This window comes from Sus scrofa, chromosome 9, assembly GCF_000003025.6.
Source record: "Sus scrofa isolate TJ Tabasco breed Duroc chromosome 9, Sscrofa11.1, whole genome shotgun sequence".
NCBI lineage: Eukaryota > Metazoa > Chordata > Mammalia > Artiodactyla > Suidae > Sus > Sus scrofa.
The window spans coordinates 55,985,105-56,000,243 of NC_010451.4; the positions used below are offsets into that span (position 1 = coordinate 55,985,105).

A 15,139-nucleotide genomic window follows, 5' to 3' on the forward strand; every position below is an offset into this window, starting at 1 on the left:
AAAAACATGCAGCAATATTTCACCTTCATTTTAATTTGCATTTCTCTAATGATTACTGATGTTGAGCACTTCTTTATGTGTTTATATGCCATATATATTTTCAGTGAAGTGTCTGTTTCAATCTTTGCAACCACTCTTCTTTTTTTTTGCCATTCCCGTAGTATGTGGAAGTTTCCATGCCAGGGATCGAACCTGTGCCACAGCAGCCACCAGAGCCTGAGAATGCCAGATCCTTAACCAGCTGCACCAGAGTGGAATTCCAACCTCTACTATTTTAAAATTGAGTTATGTTTTCTTGTTGAGTTTTGAGAGTTCTTTATACATTCTGGCTACAAGTCCTTTATCAAATATAGTCATTGCAAATATTTTTCAGAGTCTGTCTTGTATCTTTTTATTCTCTTACGAGCAATGTCTTTCAAAGAGCAGAAGTGTTAAATTTGGATTAAATTCAATATATTATTTTATAAACTGTTCTTTTGATGATTGCATCTAAGAAATCTTTGCTTAATTCAAACTCACAAAAGTTTCTCCTATGTTTTCTTCTAGAAGTTTTACATTTGGGTACATGATCCATTTTCAGTTAATTTTTGCAAACGGTACAAGAAATAAATCGAAGGATTTCTGGAGGCATATGGATATCCAACTGTTCCAGCACCATTTGTAAAATAGACCATGTTTTCTTCACTGAACTGACTTTGAACCTCTGCTGAAAAATGAGTGGCCCGGGTATGTGCAGTTCTCTTCCTGGACTATTCTGTTCTCTGGATATACCTGTCTCTCTTTCTCCAAACGCCACACTCTCTGGGTGTTGCAGATTTATAGTGCAGACTTCAAATCAATCGGTGTTAGTTCTCTAACTCTGTTCTTCTTTTTCAAATTTGTTTTGGCTGTGTTCTTTTCAAGGTCCTTTGCATTTCCATATGAACTTGTGTAGTCTGCTTATCATTTCTACAAAAAAGTTTGCTGAAATTTTGACTGGGATCAATTTTGAGGAGACATGACATCTTACAAATATAAAGACTTCCAATCCATACACAGGGTATATATCCCTCATTTTTTGGTGGGGGGAGAGTCTTTAATTTCTCTCAGACATGCTTTGTAGTTTTCCATACACAGATCGTTTGTATCTTTTTTTCAGATATATCCCTAGGTACTTCATAGTTTGGATTCTATTACAAATGGGCTTTATTATATTTTCTGACTGGTGTTCATGCTAGTGGTCTATGGACTACATTTAGAGTAACAAGACTTTCCTGCAGCTGTCCCAATATTTTAAATATACATTGTGTATTTTAAATACAGAAATTATTTTCCTTTATTTGTCCTTTATATTATATAAAAAATTATACTGAGCTTTTTGAAACTGTATTTGTAGGTTGTCCTACCATTTGCAAATTTAATTTCGGAATCATCAAATTTTAGAGGCGTTCCCATCATGGTGCAGCGGAAACGAATCCAACTAGGAACCATGAGGTTGCAGGTTCGATCCCTGGCCTTGCTCAGTGGGCTAAAGATCCAGCATTACCATGAGCTGTGGTGTAGGTTGCAAATGTGGCTCGGATCCTGCATTGCTGTGGCTGTGGCGTAGGCTGGCAGCTGTGGTTCCGATTAAACCCCTAGCCTAGGAATCTCCATATGCCACAAGTGGGACCCTAAAAAGTCAAAAAAAAAAAAAACCCCAAAAAACAGATTTTAGAAAATATTTATCATAGCAAGTTCCAAGGGCTTGATTAGGTTAAGAAGTACTGCTCTAAGCTACTTTGTCAATAATTTCCATGAAACTGAATGTTTAAACATCATTTGTGGGACATATTCTGATGTCATAAATTAACAAAGGCTATCTAGAAACTAATTTCTCCCTAACCATCAGTGACAGTTACTAACAGCAACAATAAGAAAACAAAAAACATCAACAAGAAACTTCCAGAAAGAAAATGGTTTAAGAAAATTTACATACTTTTGTGATCTAGGAGGGGAAAAAATACAAAATTGGAACCCTCCAGGCTTGTGCTCTGGCTGTATCACTAATTTACTGTCTTTGCGAATCAGAACAATCTATTTAAATTCCTTTGTTCCTAGATTTTTGTAACTTTAAAATGACAGTTTAGGATCAGATGATCCACTATCACTTTTTCTACTACAGAAAACTGTGATTCATACATGCAGACAAGTAGATGTGATGTGTTACTACTTCATTAAATTACTACAATGATCTGTTCTTTGCTGAGAGTGCCCAAGTTTCTACCTGAGCCCTGACACTAAACAACTCAATTCATTTTCTTTTTTTTTTTTTGTCTTTTTGCTTTTTCTCGGGCCGCTCCCGCAGCATATGGAGATTCCCAGGCTAGGGGTCGAATCAGAGCTGTAGCTGCTGGCCTACGCCAGAGCCACAGCAATGCGGGATCCGAGCTGCATCTGCAATCTACACCACAGCTCACGGCAACGCCAGATCCTTAACCCACTGAGCAAGGGCGGGGATCGAACCTGCAACCTCATGCTTCCTAGTCGGATTCGTTAACCACTGCGCCACGACGGGGACTCCTCAATTCGTTTTCTTGACAGGAGAGGTAACAACAGTCCCTTCTTCACAGTGTGCGAGAATGAAAGGTTAATGGAAAGCACTTAGCAAGCACACATAAGGGTACTCGAGAAGTTTCCAATTCCTTGTATGTGTAGTACCACATACTCGCTCTTCCCTTGAAATTATGTAACACTGCAGATGAAAAATTACAGTGTATGATTTCCCATTACTTAGCTGAGAAGAAATATTTCGCTCTATTTAATTCTGAGTGATGAATAGGTGCAGCTTTCGATTCCATATGTAACAGGATAGTCATCCTATAAATAAGCAAGTAAACTGCCTTCCTCTATTAAACTACTTACTACAAAGGACAAAGTCTCCTAATATCCTTCCTAGAGATAAAGAACACTTTTCTGAAAAATAACTTATTTGGAACCACATGAAACTCCTGGGCTAAGGAAATGTTTATTGTTCAAGAAAGGCTTCTCTGGTATCTGTACATGAAAATACCCCCACAACATTCTGGGGTAACTATGAAAAATAAATAGCTGATCCTTGATCACCTCATGGAGAACCAGAAGAACATGAGCTGTAGAGAAATCTGTCCATCTCTAAATGGTAATTCACCCATTAGACTCCCTGTATCTCAAATACGTTTTAAGAGAGAACTCTCACTAAACTGTGTTTAGTTTCTGCCTTTATTTGTGCAAAGGATAAACAATGGGAGGGTGGGTCAGTGGTTCTCACAACTTGAGCTTAATCATCATCTGGGGAACTTGACAAAATTCAGATGCCTTCCCCTGTCCCTGGAGAGTCTGATTATTAATACCCAGTTTTAACATGCTTCTCACGTCATTCTGATGCTAGTAGCTCCCAAATAAAACTCTGAGAAATAAAACAGCACTAAACAAATAATCCTCAAAGATATTAACATCTTATGTTTGTCTTACGCTTTTTACCTAAGGAAAAACAAACAAACAAACAAAAAAACAAACCTCTCCAGACATCTCACCTCACATTTCCAACCACAGTCCACAGATAGGCACAAAAGCTGATGCCATTTTTTCAAAAAAAATAAATAAATAAAAAGCAAAGGATTGGTTTTGGGGGGTCTTTTTTTTTTTTTTCTGAAGCATTCATTATACGATGAAAACATCTCAGAAAACAAAGGTAAAAAAATTCTATATACTCTTTAGAAGACAATTAAAAAACAGATTTCAGAATTTCAAATTACCATGGTTAATATAATTTCACACTTCCTACTCCCAGAAGTTTAAGAAAAGAAACACAGCCACAGTACAATTTAAACACACGGATGAACTAATCCTTCTGTTCCCACAGCTAAATTGTGGTTTAGGTTATTACAATACACAGGCTAGAACTTGGCAAAAGGCTGGTCTTTATCAACCACCAGCTGATCAGCAGAGTTTATCCACAGCTCAGAGCAGGCACTGTTTCCAGAAGGGTGGCCGGAGGATCACCTGGGCCAGAGTCACATGGATAAAAATGCAGTCTTAAGCCTATCCCACAACCACTGAAATAAAATCTGGGGCTTAGGTCATAGGATTTTATGTTTTAACATGTTCCCCATGTAACATGTCATAAACACAGCAAGTAAAGTTTGAGACTCAGTGGTGAAGGAAGAGTAGGAGATAACTGGTAATAGAAAAATGAAGATAGTATAGCACCCTTAAGTACATTAGAAAATACTATTCCTTGGATTGACTTTATTTGCAAATTAAGACAACAATGCAATAAATATCATCATACCCTGATTAGAATGGCAAAAAAACAAAAACAAAAACAAAAAAAACCCCTGAGAACTATCAAGTGCTGATAAGAGTACAGAGCAGCATCATTGCTGTTGCTGGTGGGAAGGCAAAATGGTACAACCACTTTATTTATTTATTTGTACTTTTGTTTGTTTGTTTGTTTGTTTGTTTTAGGGCCACATCTGCAGCATATGGAAGTTCCCAGGCTGGGGACAGAATCGGAGCCACAGCCGCCAGCCTACACCACAGCCATGGCAATGCTAGATCCCAGCCGAGGCAATTTATGCCACAGCTCCTGGCAGCGCCGAATCCTTAACCCACCGAGCAGGGCCAGGGATCAAACCTGTGTCCTCATGGATACCAACTGGGTTCGTTCCCACTAAGCCACAGTGGGAACTCCAGTATGACCACTTTAAAAGACAGTTTGGTGGTTTCTTACAAAGCTAAACATATTCTAATACAGCAACCGTATTTGGTATTTCCCCCAAGGCACTGAAAACTCATATTCACAAAAAAACTTGCATATGGATTATTATAGCAACTTTATTCATAAATGCCTCAAACTAGAAGCAACAAAAATGCACTTTAATAAGTGAATGCAAAATTATGGCACATGCATAACAATGAACACTAGACAGTGTTTAAAAAAAAAAAAAGAGCCATGAAAAGACATGGAGGAACCTTAAATGCATAGTGCTAAGTGAAAGAAGCCTTTGAAAAGGCTACAGACTGTGATTCCAATTATATGATATGAAGGAAAAGACAAAACTATGGCGACCATAAACAATCCATGCCTGTCAGGGGTCAGGAGGAGAGAAGGACAGACAGGTAAACACAGTAAATTTTCAGGACAGCGAAACTACTCTATACATAAGAAGCTGTATCAAGTGGTGGATACGTGTCTTTATGCATTTGTTAAAACCCACAGAACTATATACATCACAAAGAGGGAGCCTCAATGAAAACAGGGACTATAGTTAATGATAATGTATGAACAGGATTCATTTATTGTAACAAAGAGCAGGATGTTTTTTTCCATGATAATGGAGCAGAAAGTGATACTGACACTCTGTATTCTTATCTGTGCAATTCTATCCCATGTGTTCCTGAGACCACTCTTCTAGAAACAGTGCTTACACAGTGTTTACGCTGTAGGTATACTCGGCTAATCAGCTTGTGGTTAATAAAGATCAGCACTCTATTCAATGAATTATAAAGCAAGATGTTAATATGTGAAACTCTATGTGTGTGTGTGGGAGGGGAATATAGTATATGAAATTCTGTGTATTATCTGGTCAATTCTTTCATAAATTTGTACTGAATGATAAAAGTCTATTGGTTATTTTTAAAATAAAGTCACAAGACAGCAACTGCACAGCTTGTCAGTTCTCCAGCCTATAAGGGAAAGGCCTCCACCCTACCACCTGTCCCCTGTCATGCCCCGACAGCTGGCTGGAAAGGCGACAACGAACACACGTGACTGAGACAAAAGAAAAAGGGAAGTCCACGTAACAAGTCATAAACACATCAAGTTGAGTAGACCTGCTGGTGGTGACAAATGGAGCCTACATGCCAACATTGCATTTCCAGAACATTTTCCTTCAGTAGTCAGAGCACCACACTGCAGAGATGGCCTCTGTCCTGGGAAGCAACAGCCAACATCTTTGCTCCCCTTCACTCTCCTGACAGTGGTCAGCTCTAAATGTCTTGATTCCCAGGAAGGCCACTGTCCAAACTACCCAAAGGCCAAGTCCAGCCCCTTGTCTTCTGATCCAGTGACTAAGCCCAGTGTGCAGAGTCTATCTGTGCGACCTGGACAGTCAAGGTGGCCAACCAGTCACATGGCTGTTCCACATCTGCCCAGTCTTCCTTGATCATCGAGACATCCTCTCCTCAGAAGACATGCACAAGACTCTGCATTTCAAATCACCAGCTCCGGGAATTCCTCCTAGATTTCTTAGGGAGTCCTGCTGGGCTCTGAGCTTCCCACTCATCTGAGAGGCCCTGAGGAGGGGGCCAAGTCCTCCCGGTCCTCCCTGACCTGCCTCGGGGCATGATGCCAGTGCCCAGAGGGCCTTCTGCCATGACTGGAATGAAGGCCCTGTACCAGCCTGTGAGGAGACTTGTCGCCCCTTCTCAGTGGGGGCAGGGAAGTGTACCCATGAGGCAGACATTCCCAGGGCTCCTCCCTCCCAAGGCCCTCAAACTCTCAGCAGTCAACACCCTTAAGCTCTGCCTGCCCTTGGCTGAGGATCACGTCTAAGGGAGAGAGTCCAGGAAATTCCTTTAAGCCAGCCCTAAGGGTGGCCCCACCCTCCTAGCCATCCAGGACTGGCTCAATTGTATCCTTCACCGAACCCATCCTTAGGCTGAACACTTTACCCTCAGAACCTGACTGTACTTGGAGATGGGAGCAAGAAGGATTGAATTGTGTGTGCGCTCGCCTTCAAGTATTCGATTCCTTTATAAAATCAAGTTTCGATAGGGATTTTTTTTTTGTTTGTTTTTTTTGGTCTTTTTGTCTTTTTAGGGCCGCACCCACAGCATATGGAGGTTCCCAGGCTAGGGGTCTAATCAGAGCTGTAGCTGCCAGCCTACACCAGAGCCACAGAAACGTGGGATCCAAGCTGCATCTTTGACCTACACCATAGTTCACGGCAACACTGGATCCTTAACCCACTGAGTGAGGCCAGGGAGCAAACCAGGAATCTCATGGTTCCTAGTCAGATTCGATAACCACTGAGCCACAGTGGTAACTTTTTTTTTTTTTTTTTGATAGCGATATATATATTTTTAGACCTCTTTTTTTTAAAAAAAAAAAAAGATTTATTTATTTTTTTGCCACACCAAAGCATGTGGGAGTCCCTGGGCCAGTGATGAAACCCACACCACAGCAGTGACACTGAATCCTTAACCACTAGGCCACCAGGGAATTCCAATAGTGCTATTTAATACCTGCTCCTGGTTTTATGGGTGTCCCCACACTCCCAAGTCAACTCTTCTTCTCATAGTCAAACTCCAATATGATCTAGACAGATATGACTGCCTCTCCCAGACCAGCATGCCTATGTAAAAAACATTCTATCATCAACTACAAATCAGTCCTTGAAGTCTAAAAACCTGTTTTTATATTAAATAATTTGGGGAATAAACTAATTTTTAGTTCTAAATCAAAGACTCAGGAAGATAAATCTATATCTAGTACAGAGTGGACACTCAATAAATATTTGTTACACGAAAGAAGGGAAAACCAGCTATTTTGCAATAATGGAATTAAAATGTTGAGAAGGACGAACAGGATTATAAGTAGAACTCTCTAATTAAGGAGAAACTAAAGCCCAAAGAAAGCAAGTGACTTGTCTAAGATTATAAGAAAGAGAGCAACATGAAGACTAACACATTAACTGTCATTTTAAGGCCAAATTTACTTTTTGAATATCTTTGGGACCCTAACATTTATAGCTCATTTCCAAGAACATGGAGAACTGGTCCCTTGACAACAAGAGATAACCCTAGTTTTCCATTTAGATTTATATTTAATAAAAAGCACTGATTATTCATAACAATTAAAAAATCAGAGCAGAGATAAAGGACCCCAATGATACAAACAAGAACATTTGTGGGATCATTACGGATACGATTTTTTTGGTTTTAATCATCAAATTAAGTTGCTATACATGGCTGTTAAAACAACTAAAGGGATAGAGAAATAAAATTTGTAAAATAAAAAAAACAATTATTTACATTTAAAAATCGACACTTATTGAGTGAAAAATATGCATCAGGCCTGCTCTAGATACTTTACATACTTTCTCCTCACACATTTAATCTTCACAATAATCTTATGAGGTTAAGAAAAGTCCTATATACCCCATTTTACAAGTGGGGAAACTGAGGCACAGGGAAGAAAAATAACTTGGCACGAGGTAACACAAAATTAAAACCCAAACAACCTAGCACCAGAACCCATGCTCTTGCCCACCATACTAACCTGTTTTAAACTGTATGATTATTTTTTGATAAAATATATTTAAAAAAAACATAACAGCTTTTATTTCATATGCACGTAAAGCTCAAAATATTTATACAAACACTATTAATATTTCCAACTGTACAGCATGAGCATTTAATCTAGGTACCATTTTAAGAAAACTTTTACAACCAGACAACAAAATCCTACAAGTTGTATATTAAGGATACAATTTTAAAGCATTTTTAGATGCTCTTCTAGTGATAGTTTTAAAAGTTAAAAGAAAACTTTTCTATCTGATGGAAATTAATGCTGGTCAGTCTAAAAGATTCCATTATCAGGTCTCAAATTATTCAGGCATATAAGGAAAAAGAAAGAGATGCTTCATTTATTTATTTTTTTGGCTGTGCCAGCGGCATACAGAAGTTCCCTGGCCAGAGATCAAACTAGCACCACGGCAGTGACCCAAGCCACGGGAGCGACAATGACGGATCCTTAACCCGCTAGGCCTTCATGGAACTCCAGAAAGGGACTGCTTTAGGTTCTGCTGTTATTCTGCAATTCATACACTGTTATAATAAACTTAAAACAACTGATCAATTGACTTCATTCTAAACAGTAAACATGTGATTCATGATCTTAAGCCACTATAAAAAGCATGGCAGAGTCACTGGCCTGATATCTAAAAGTGGACACAAGGTATATGACTCTGTTCACACTTGGCACCACCATGTAGGGAAGGAGGAGATAAAAATAATTACAATAATAACTAGAAAGGAAATCTGAGTCTAATATCATCTACATTTTTTTTAATCTCTGCAGACAAAATTTCTGATGATAAAGTCTACTGCCAGCGCTTGCTATAAACAGAAACATTACTAAAAGAAAAACCGTTCTCTGAGTTTACCACATTTAATTCTTTGTTGCCTACCTGAAATCCATGCTTGCCTCTCCACCATGTGCTTAACACTTTAGGGGGCATGTCAATAACAGAAACAATGTCTCCCACCTAAGAGAAAAAATTGTAAGTGAAATATTTTTAGTCAAATTTTAAAGCAATTATCTGCTAGAATTTAAACCTGAAATGTCTCAGAAAGGCAAAGTACTCTCTCATTCTCTAGTTTATTATTTCTGGTAACACTTCTTTCTATAAAGAATTTAATAATCTTAATTAACCATTGCTAAGGAGAGGTTAACAAAAAGTTCAGCAGCAAAGATTGTGATCTAACTAACACATGTAGTAACTTCAGAAAGCCTGATTTACAGCATAAGATTTTTTTTGGGGGGGGGGGCGGCCACACCTTCGGTGTATGGAGATTCCCAGGCTAGGGATCCAATCAGAGCTACAGCTGCCAGCCTACACCATAGCCCCAGAAATGCGGGATCCAAGCCACGTCTGCAACCCGCACCACAGCTCATGGCAATGCCAGATCCCCGACCCACTGAGTGAGACCAGGGATCGAACCCACATCCTCATGGATACCAGTCAGATTTGTTTCCACTATGCCACAAAGGGAACTCCCAGCATAAGACTTTTGAACATTAGGCTCATACCATCATCACTTCTATTAAAATACTATTACTGCTGTTATTAAAAGTGGTCAGACTCACTTATAAAATGCAGTATTAAACAGTCATATTAGAACAATATCAGCTGCTATTAATATATTTAATGAGTGCTGTACCACGTGCTAGGTATTGTGCTAAACATCTGACATTTTATTTCATCACAAAGGAAAGCCCTAAGACATCTACAGTGACTAGGTTATTCTTAGTAAATGTAAAATTGGAGGACTACACTTCTTTCAATAAATGCGATATAACATTCCCACTCAATAGCTGATTTTCTTCACTCTTAGAGACAAACTAGTGAGTTTACACAAACTTTTATAAAACCACAAATATAAAAATCACAGTAATAGTTTTTAATAATATAAAGGAAGCTGTATTCATCAATCAAAATAAGTGATGATCTGTGATTAAAACTTAAGCACATCAGAGCCATGCTGATAATGCACCCGATATTGCTTTAAGAATTTTTCTTTCTATATTCATGACTAATGTTTCAGGTCATGAAAGTCATCTTCACAAAGCCGCATTTGCTAACAGACATCATATCTTCCACAACCAAGGATTCCTTGGGGGAGGCTAAAAATTTCATTTGAAAACAGTTTGAATTCTGTACAGTAAAAATGTATACTTTTTTCCTCTTAAATTGAATAACTTCCGGCATTTTTACTGGTCTCGCATCAGCCACTATTTAAAGAAGAAACTTAAGTCCCCTCCTTTCACACACGATAGCAAGAAACGTTCATTTCACTTTTCCTCTGGTCTGTCCCTTACCCTAGGAATAAATAAGGAGGAGAAAGTGTCACGGGGTGTTGTTTTTAGATGCTAAAAACACAAAGAGAAAAGACAGAGCTCTGGCGTTCAGGAAGCTCAGAGGCAAACAGGAGAACAACTAGGATTGAAGGTAGTTAAATGATAAGTGTTGAGAGCAGTTCAGAATGACATTCACTGAAGGTTCTGGGGGGATATATTCCCATGGAGTCGAGGGACGGAGATCAAGAAGACTTCCTAGAAGAAATGGGAGACATTTCAGCTGAATTTTCTAGGATGAGTACAGTACAGTCACTTAAATAAAAACAGATGGCACGTCAGGCTGAAAGACAATGATGCACAGAAAAGCCTGGTGCTTTTAATTAAGGAAATGATTAAAACAGGTAAAAGATGAGGCTAGAAAAGGAGCAGAGACTGAGCTAACATACAGGATCTTTAGGCACTTACCTCTAAGGTCAGTTCATCGGGGGCCCGAGCCGTGTACCTCTTGATGACATGAGCAGCACCAACAGCAGGTGTGTTAATGGATGATTCTTCATGAACTAGCAGGTGATTTCCCTTGTTATCAATCTGTAACAAAGAAAATGTACTATGAGACAGTTAAAGGCACAGACTTTCAAGTTTTTCTGTGTATCTATAGAATTCAATTTGATTTAGAAAAACCATAACCCAACGAATCTTTAAAAAAAAAAAAACCACTTGCATACTTACTATAGGCCAGTCATTTAATCTTCATAACTCTATAAGATACTTATCGTCATTATCATCACTTAAAGATGAAGATGCTAAAGCTAAAAGAGGTTACGTAAATTACAAGAGATTAAATAATTTGACCCAGATCACTCAGCCAACAATGTTGAAGAACCAAGATCTCAGAGCAAGTTGGCCTGCCTCTAAGTCCCATATATTCTTTCTGCTTCTCATGGACTTCCCATTCCCACTGAGAGGAGAGGACATTATAATTCACCAGTGTAAATTAAGGAAAAAAACCTAATACGTTGACCAGATACTCTATTACTCAAGACTCTTTCTCCTTTTGTTTTTAAGTCTCATTCTTAAATTGGACTCTTTAAAAGGTAATTTAGCTTCCTGAATTATCAAAGAGAGATTTGAGATGAAAAAATGTATCATCTCTCTTCCAAAAGATGAGAACAAGCTCCATTTATTCAATTCTTAAAACTCAATGACTATCAAAATTAAATTAATATTAAACTTTTAAGAAGAGAATTAAGAATTAACTTTAATAAAGAGTAATAAACTAGGATGAGTTCCCGTCGTGGTACAGTGGTTAACGAATCCGACTAGGAACCATGAGGCTACGGGTTCAATCCCTGGCCTTGCTCAGTGGGTTAAGGATCTGGCATTGCTGTGAGCTGTGGTGTAGGTTGCAGACGCGGCTCGGATCTGGCATTGCTGTGGCTCTGTCGTAGGCTAGTGGCTACAGCTCCAATTAGACCCCTAGCCTGGGAACCTCCATATGCCGCAAGAGTGGCCCAAGAAATGGCAAAGAGACAAAAGAAAAAAAAAAAAAAGTAAACTAGATTAATACCTCCATCCAAGTAAGGGCAGGTCCACAATTGATCTTGTTGCCAGCAATAGCTGAAAGGCGGGACAGGTAAGCCATAAGCATCTGAGAGACCGACTAAAGAAAAAGAGAAGATTCGTGGTAACAGAATAAAGATAATATACTCTCTTGTCAGAGAAACTGGTATAAATTGCTTATTTCTGGGGGGAGAAATCTGCAGATTTTTAGGCATTTTAATAGTTACAGAGGAATCTTCACAGAAGCTTAACAGTTTCATGGACTGAAACTACGAGCACTTACATAATTTCCTGTCTGGTACAGAATTTCAACTTTTAGCCCCTCATTATCAGGGGTCTTACTATTGCATAGCTTCTAATTTGATTACCTTCTTTTTCTATTTTGTAGTGAAAAATATAAAATGGTAGCAGAAACATTCTGGCTTTTATACCCAGCTTCCTTCTGCTACTCCTTCTCCAAGGCCTGATGCAGTCTCCCACACTCTCCACGGTGGCAGGACAGCCAGGTTCATATAGGATCCCACACCATAAGTCAGCTGATGGGTCCAGGGATGGGTCCCAACATGAGCTGGCCTAACAGGAGTTGCTGCAGTAATTATGAAATGTGATACAAAATTTCAGCTCAATGTGGCCACTATCTTAAAAAGAGATGAGCACCTGGCACCTGCTGGGAGTGGTCGTGTTCTAAGACAGTGTGAGAAAGACAAATGCAACAGAGAAGGGAAACGGAGACGGAGACTTCTAGGTTTTCTATGATACCAAAAAAATCTGTGGTTTTAAGACATTCCTGAGAACTTGTCATAGTGTCAGTTCTTACATGACTGATGTCTCTACCTTGCCCACCTACCTACTTAATAGCCTGGGAATTAATCCCAGATTTGAGACAGCTTTCTCTCAGGATTCGGAAGACATTCCACACTGTTTTCAAGAATCCATTGTGGCTGCCAAGGATTCCAATGCCAATACATTTCTTTTGCTTTTGAGAAAAATCTGGTTTTTGCTCTCTAGATGCTTTTTGGGTTCCTCTGATTTGGCATTTTCAAATTTTACTACAATGTTTCTAAATGTGTGTCTTTTTACTCATTATACTAAGCACTTAATAGACACATTTAATCTGAAAGCAGGCCTTTTTTTTTAGATTAGAGAATTTTATTACATTAATTTTTAGTTATTTACATCTACTCTCTCCTCCCATAACTCCTATACATGAGGGAGTAGGGACTTCTGGATCTATTCTCTGTGATTCCTAACTGTTCTCTCACAACTTTTTATCCCTTTTGGGGCCGTGTTCTTACAAAGCCTGCTCTTCCTGCTCACTAATTCTATCTTCATCTGTGTCCATTTGTATGCAGTCCAACTATTCAGGTTTGCTATTTTTTTTAATATATATAATGATTTTTATTTTTTTCCATTATAGCTGGTTTATAGTGTTCTGTCAATTTTCTTCTGTACAGCATGGTGATCCAGTTACATATACATGTATAGATTCTTTTTTCTCACATTATTATGCTCTGTCATAAGTGACTAGACATAGTTCTCAGTGCTGCACAGCAGGATCTCATTGCTAATCCATTCCAAAGGCAATAGTCTGCATTTATCAACCCCAAGCTCCCCATCCATCCCACTCTCTCTGCCTCCCCCTTAGCAACCACAGTCTATTCTCCAAGTCCATGGTTTTCTTTTCTGTGGAAAGGTTCATTTGTGCTGTATATTAGATTCCAGATATAAGTGATATCATATGGTATTTGGTCTTTCTGAAAGGTTTGCTATTATGAAAATTAATTTGAATGACCATATATGTTCATTTCTAAGATCTCTGATTATTTTATTTTTATAAAAATCTGTTCTCAGTCCATGACTGTGACTACCTCACTTTCTGAGGATAGTAATCATGCTTCTGAAGGCTGTTTGCTCTTCTCAGTTACTTTGCTTACTCGGTTCTTAAGTTAAAGATACCTGGTTTATCTGTCCCTCTGCAATCCTCCTGTACAAGTTTCTTATGCTATATTTTCCTGCTCCCATAAATCTTATCCTGTCTGCTTTCCAAGATTCTTCAAAATTTTGGACGCCCTGATGGTTCTTTTTATTCTCCGATGTTATAAAGAACCTGTTCCCTTTTACATTAAAAAACTCTTATAGTCTTATGAGAAATTTTGGAAGGAGTGGAACTAAGTGCATGGACACAGTCTGCTACCATAAACTGAGTAAATAGCATCTTTTTTATTATTAAGTGAGGGCAATGTTTTTCCATATTTTTGCTTCTATATTTTACATTCTCTTTGAAGAATAATCTGCTCATATATAGCCCACTTATACATTAAGGTATGAGTTTTTCTTATAAAATTATACACTGAACCTTTTTAATTCTGATAGCATTACTAATTTTTTCAGTAATCTGGAATGCGAGCTCGATGTACGATTACACTTAGTACACCGGGGAAATGTCCCTGCTAAGTTACATGTGGTGATTACTCCTGCAAAGCACTAAATGCTTACCTCTGGGCTGTCCTTCAGGGCATCAGACCGGGGAAGCTCTGAGAGCTGGGAGAATCGACGATCATATATACATAAATGAAGATGTTTATCAAGTACCCGAAAATCTTCATAACTTCTTTTAACAATCCAACTTTTGCCCTATGAGTAAGAAAAAAGACTCCTATAATTTGTCTCTATTAGGAAACGGTTATGAGCAAGGTTTTATTCCATAATGAATTTTATGCATGAGATTTTATATTTACTAATTAACTTGACAGTAACTCCAAAACCCTCTAGTCCAGAACCCCTAGGTCGAGAATGGAAAATAAGGTAGAACTGTCCACTAAACCTCTTCGTAGCACTGGCTGAGTCCACTGGCTCTCCTTGGGAATAATAACTGCTAGATGGGAAGATAGCATTGTGACCTTAAACCCACAGAAAGCCATAACATGATTTGGTGTGGTAGACTATTACCAAAAATTAAAGAAAAATAAATCAGGTTATTAATTAGTTATCATG

At 38.5% G+C, this 15,139-nt stretch overlaps 1 protein-coding gene across 7 annotated transcripts in view; it reads right to left on the bottom strand.

Annotated features, from left to right (window-relative positions):
* The window catches only part of ARHGAP32 (Rho GTPase activating protein 32), a 274,275-nt gene that overhangs the window by 81,740 nt on the left and 177,396 nt on the right, over positions 1-15,139 (bottom strand). For all 7 annotated transcript variants that reach the window (XM_021063135.1, XM_013979563.2, XM_021063134.1 and 4 more), the window contains 4 exons: positions 14,642-14,779; positions 12,153-12,245; positions 11,051-11,173; positions 9,195-9,272 (listed from right to left, as the gene is read on the bottom strand). In XM_021063135.1, coding sequence (XP_020918794.1) covers positions 9,195-9,272; positions 11,051-11,173; positions 12,153-12,233 — 282 coding nt within the window. In that variant the 5' untranslated portion in view covers positions 12,234-12,245; positions 14,642-14,779. The remainder of the gene's footprint in view (positions 1-9,194; positions 9,273-11,050; positions 11,174-12,152; positions 12,246-14,641; positions 14,780-15,139) is intronic.